At 45.5% G+C, this 6,000-nt stretch overlaps 1 protein-coding gene across 1 annotated transcript in view; it reads right to left on the bottom strand.

The window, feature by feature from the left end:
* CAPN8 (calpain 8) overlaps nucleotides 1-6,000 on the bottom strand; it is a 31,002-nt gene extending 25,002 nt beyond the window's left edge. The window contains exons 1-2 of the mRNA XM_010577688.1: nucleotides 5,764-6,000; nucleotides 2,328-2,397 (exon numbers count right to left, since the gene is read on the bottom strand). Coding sequence (XP_010575990.1) covers nucleotides 2,328-2,397; nucleotides 5,764-6,000 — 307 coding nt within the window. The remainder of the gene's footprint in view (nucleotides 1-2,327; nucleotides 2,398-5,763) is intronic.

Raw genomic sequence — 6,000 nt, forward strand, 5'->3', positions numbered from 1 at the left:
AAACCCAGACCTGCAGTGTTATTTTTAAAAGTAAAGAAACATGTCAGAGAAGATTATTAAAAATAGGCTCTATTTCCCTGAAGGACTTGTTAATGGGTCACATACGTGGCTTATGTAAATATGTAATCAGGGTCTGTTTCAATAGAAGTGTTTTACATGAGGGCTTTAGTAACAGGGACTTTGATATTCAAGGTATTGGATCAAATACCAAAAAAGCATAGTATGCCTCAGAGATGTAAAGCAAATACCTGAACACTAGAAGGGAATTCCCATGCTTATGTTCTGAAGTTTGTTTTTGTGAAGGGTCAGTGTGCATAGAAGCGATTGTAAGCAGCCTTGCAGAAATAAATTGGATTATCTTTGATTATTTTATCTTTTCTTTGAAAGCAAGAGAAAAGGAAGTTCCTAACAAAAGCAGAAGCAGATTCTGGGGACTTTTCTTCTAGGTTTAGGGGTAGCTTTCAGGACTAGCACTTGGGGTACTGCCCACCAAAGGCTGGCTTGGGAAAGCCTGGAGCCAGGCACTGTCCTCAGATTCACAGGAGGGTTTTGGATCCAGTTCTGTTGTTACCACTATTTGCTGGATATTGGCATTGGTCTGTAATGAAAGCTCATTTAGCACAAAGGACTGGGACTCCACAGAGACGTTCAGGAGGTGACAGAAATAAAAAGGGGCTCAGGGTATTTGCATTCAGTTTCTAGGCTTAACACAAATAATGCTTTGACCTCTTCTAGTTTAAGAGCAAGTACAATTCTTCAGATCTTTAGCTTGTAAACTGCCAAGGAAAATGAGGTTTTACTTCAGGCATATGATCTTTTTTTTTTGTTTTGCTATTATAGAAACTTCCCAAATTGGAGGTGACAAGAAATGTCACTTTTATTACTTATCTGATCCATTCTCCTAAAATACAGTAAGTGATTTCCCCATACTCTGCTCCAGCATCCACTGAATAAATATCCTGGAGCAAGTGTATGATTGGGCATCTTATTTTTAGCATTTGGAGCACAGGCCCACGCACCAGGGAATTTTTTAGCAATTGCTTTAATGGTGCTGTGTTTACAGGACCAGCATTGGTATTATTTATTGCCAATGACTTGCAGAAATTGTTTGAATCTCATTTGCACAATGGATGGGCCAGAAGACCAGTAAGGTCAGGAGTACTGCCGTAAGCAGCACAGGAGGGAGAAAGGCTGATTTCTCTGCGTCTAATCTATCAAATTCTCATTACAAGAGTTTCAGCCTTCTCGCCTCTATATGTAGTCAGGAGAGGTTGCTGCTGCTGTCTTCTGGAGCTGGATCTTATCAGCGAGGCAGGCGGGGAAGGCGGCTGCTGCAGCAGCTATTCGAAGGCGGAATAAAGCCCTGCTTACAGCTTCCTTCTGGCCACTTGCATAGGAGCTCTGTTTAGACAACGGCAAGCGTTGGAGAAAAACTGGTACGGAAGTTTTTCTATGATGGATCTCCAGGAAAGGATGAGTGCTGTCTGAGAGACATCTCATCAGCATCAGGCCCTATTTCGGGAAGCTGAGCAACGCTGCCTTTTTTGGCTGCATTTGTACAGTGTGGCTGGTGCCTGGTCGCTCCTGTCCCTGCTCGTGGCTCTACACCAAACACTGTACAAGCAGAAGGAACATTCAGCATGAAGGGCCTGGAACGGTTTGCTTGTGGTGGTGGTATTACAAAGTTTACGTGCTCTGTTCATTTTTTACGGTATGGTCTTTGTTTCTAACTCATGCCTGCAAGCGGACGAGCCATCCTGCTTAGCGTGAAATGGCACATCACAGCCCCAGACCCTGCACTAAACTAGTTCCTGCTCTGCTCCTTGGCTGTTGTGTATTTGTTTTGTGTGAAACTGAGGCTAGAACTTGCTCTGCCTCCCAGATAAGATCTCCAATGACTAGGCTACAGGGTAAAACCTCCCCGGTGTCCCTTGTCCCCTCAGTCTTTGGAGCCACTCTTGCTGCGATGGGCATGAAACCCACTCTCTTGCTTCAGGGCAAGTGCTCTCATGATTAGGTTGGTGTCCAGCTCTGTCTCAAGAGGTGAAAAGCAAGCCAGCCTTCTGTTCCACAAACAGATAATTATCTTCCTACCTCCAGGAGACAGTTTGGAGTCTCCCAAGTTTAACATAGCTCTTAAAAGCCAACATATACCCTGCCTCAGGCAGCAATGCTGGTGTGTGAATCCCCTTCTCGGGTCCCTGCCTCTCTCTATACCATGTCTGGGAGATAACCGATAAAATGGTCTGTGTATGAGGAATTTTAAAATGAAGCTTCTTTTTTTTTTTTTCTTCTTCCAAAACAAAATTCAGAAGCATTGTACGTACCCAGCTCTCCTTGGCAGACATCCGTTCGAGTAGCTCCTCCGATTATAAACTGAGGGTTGGCACATAACTCCTGAAAAGACACATTTTCAAAGTATGCATCACCCTTTCTGGTCTGAAAAGTTCCTGCTTCTTGTTCCTTGTTTCAGTGTTCAAAAAATATTAAACACTTTCAACGTTTCTTAAAAAATACATCCTTTGTCCTCTGATTAACGTGGTGTCAGAACAATGTTGCCTTATTAAATTGAAGACTGCATGTATTTTTTTTTTTTGAGGCAAACCCTGAAGCCGTTTGCTACTTGAGACTGTCAGTGATATTGGTAAGAATTTTTGCTGCTGTGGGGACAGGGGTGAAAATTCAACCTCGGCATTTACGTCTTATTTTATCTTGCTGTGGTTTTGGCTCAAGCAGTGCAAATGTGTTTTTGCTGCTGGCTCTGGCACTGGAACTGTGCTGAGTTTCCACTGCCACCGGCATGGAGGACGTTTCCCCACCCTGACCCTGCTTTCTGGAAGGCCAACCGTGCAAAGATTTTTATTAGCGACCTTCCCTTTCTTCCTTGCCCTTTGGGGCCAGCCAAGTCGGTTATGGCAATTACTGTCCCTCCTACCCCAACTCTGAGGCCTCCAGCAATTCATGCCCTATATTAGGAAGTTAATATTGTCTCTCCAGAGACAAAAGCCTCCCCCTTCTCCTGAGCGTTTTGCACGAGCTTCTGGATGGCAGCAAGGGGCAGTTCGTAGGAAGCCTAACTTGGCAAGAGGGGTTGAGGAAGGCTTAGGCAGTCGCTGACTCTCCCAGGGAGCAGCAGTTGTCAGCTCTGACCATCCTGTGGAGACAGGGACAACCCAGGATTTCTTGTGTATGTCGTGAAGAACTGGTTTGTGAATCTCCTTGCAATAGGTGTGATCTCAGCTATGTCCTTTTTGCTTCTGTGGTTATCCAGCTGTCAGCTGCCTTGCAGCTGTCTTGGTGGATAGGAGTCAGGAATAGGTTTCCTACCACACAGAAAAGGTTTTCTGTTGGTTTTTCTCTCCTCCCTCCAAAGCAGTACACCCAGTGGCAATCAGCTGCATGTGAGTTACTACTCGCCTAGACACGTGTCCTTTCTGAGCCACTGCCAAATGCCACATACACCTTTTGCACAACTGCATTTCCACCTTTTCTCTTTCTATAAATCCACTGTTGAAATCAGAAGATAAATCTTTGACGGCAGAGTGTCTAACACTTGCTGTCTGCAAACCGGCAGTCGCAACCTGGGGGTGGGGGGTGACCTTAGCAGTGGATATTTATTTTGCAGGGGACATTTCTCCAGCAGGTCTCCTCCAAATTGCCCACTGGGTCCTGCTACGTATTTCAGATGCAGGCAGGCAAGCGAACAGTGATTCCATCAGCCTGCAATCGTGGGCAGAGTTTGCAGATGGAAACCTGTTGGCCGGTTGAAAAAGTCCAAGAAATGAGCAGGGCTGTGACCTCCGACAGGAGTCATCCGCAACGTGTAAAAGTAGCTCAGATCCAGGTCCCTCCGCAGGAGAGCAAAGCAGAGGTTTGTGTCACTTTGCAGTGGGGCTTGGGCTCTGCCCCATGCATAGGGATATAAGCCAGTGGATCCCAGTACTTGTGGATTAAGTGTCCATAACTGCTTGTGTCTCTGCTGAGTGCCAGGACGGCAGAGGGGTCCCACGCGGGCAGGTCTCTGGCAGGCAGGGCTGGGACATTTAACCCTGTTGGGTCTCGGCGAGGGCTGAGTCATTCATTCTTTATCCCCCTACACTTGTGACTGTGTCTCTGCCTGCAATGGGCACAATGCTGTTCTTGCATGAGAAGCCCGAGTCTAATTTAATGAGCTTTCTAAGGCTGATCTTCTCCCAGGGTAGGCAAAGCCAAGAAGCACATCCATGGTACAGGTTGCTGAAACATCCAGGTGCCAGAGTGAGGAGCTGATGGACAAATGGGGTTGCCAGGGTAGAAACTTGGAGTTATTAAACCTGTAGGTTTCTGTTTCCTACTTTCTTTTCAGGTGAAAAAAATAATAAAAACTGAAGTCTTGAAATTTGCCCTTCTTCTCGTTCTCCTTTCCCCCCATCAGAGGAGGGTAAGCTGTTTGGGGTTTTTCCTTCCTTACTCTGTTTTTCAGTTTTTCTTGATATTGCAAGGAGGGGCAAAATGACAGAGGAGCAAAGTAGGGACAGAAACAAATGACTGAAAAATGAAAGTGTGGAAAAATCTCTGAAGCTCTGATTTTGTGGTTAAAAAAAAATTCAGCATCTAATCTTTCCTGATGAAAATTACTTTTTTAAAATGAAAGGTCATTTATAGGATATATGTATGTCCTGGTTTCAGCTGGGTTAATTTTCTTCCTAGTAGCTGGTACAGCGCTGTGTTTTGGATTTAGTGTGAGAATAATGTTGATAACACACTGATGTTTTAGTTGTTGCTAAGTAGCACTTATCCTAAGTGAAGGATTTTTCAGTTTCCCATGCTCTGCCAGCAAGCAGGTGTACAAGAAGCTGGGAAGGAGCATAGCCAGGACAGCTGACCTGAACTAGCCAAAGGGATATTCCATACCATAGAACATCATGCTCAGTATATAAACTGGGTGGAGTTAGCCAGGACCAGCCGATAGCTGCTCAGGCATCGGTCAGCGGGTGGTGAGCAATTGCATTGTGCCTCACTTGTCTTTTCTTGGCCCTAATTTCTCTCTTTTTGTTATATTCCTTTTCATTACAATTATTGTTGTTGTTGTTATATTTGTAGTATTATTGTCGTTATTAATATATTTTAGTTATTAAACCGTTCTTATCTCAACCCACAAATTTTACTTTTTTTCATGGATTCTCCTTCCCATCCCACTGGGAGGGGGGAGGAGTGAGTGAGCGGCTGTGTGGTGCTTCATTGCTGGCTGGAGTTAAACCATGACAATGTATTTGGGTAATAACAGTTCCAGTCAGTTTCTCTTTAAGTGTTATAGGTAGCTTGAAGCAAGGCGGAGGATTTTTATTTAAGTATTAGCCTGATTTCCTAGGGTGCACAGTGGCAAGACGTTGGTGTGGGTACCATTAAAATTGATGGTCAATGGCTCCTGGGGTGCCCTGAGGTCTGTCTGGATACACGTAGGGCTTTTGCATCCATGTCTGCATCATACCCTGGACTTGTAGCTCCGTGGAGCTGGGATGGACAGGGAGGAAGCAGGTCCCCATGAAACAATTATAGGAGTCCTTGCTTTACAAAGGGCTTAGAAGATGTTGGTTTCTTTTTTTCCCCACTCCCTTTTCAACTTTGCTTCTGCTAACCATGGAGGTAAAGCAAGATAGAAGAGAAAACCAAAACGTACGGGAATAGTGACTATTCGGGCTCACCACTGATTTAGCATGGATGTTCAGGTGAGCTTTGCTTAGATCTGAACCCAGTAAACAAGCAGTTTTAAAGCACCCTTACCGTGGGGCGTTTCCAGATTATTCCCTGGGTTTTGAAGGAGTACGGTCCCAGATCCCGGTAGCCCAGTACGGAAGGACAGGCTGGGAACTCCTCATCCTTGAACAGGGTGCCAGCCTGCAGGCACTGCTGCTTCAGGGCTTCGTAGTCCTGCTTCAAATACTTGATGGCATTCCTGTTGGATCCGAGCCCGTCCGCGGCCGCTCTTTCTTGGCACAGCCTCGCTGCCACCCTGGACAT

Source organism: Haliaeetus leucocephalus, unplaced genomic scaffold (assembly GCF_000737465.1).
Source record: "Haliaeetus leucocephalus isolate CR32 unplaced genomic scaffold, Haliaeetus_leucocephalus-4.0 Scaffold577, whole genome shotgun sequence".
NCBI classification, from domain to species: domain Eukaryota; kingdom Metazoa; phylum Chordata; class Aves; order Accipitriformes; family Accipitridae; genus Haliaeetus; species Haliaeetus leucocephalus.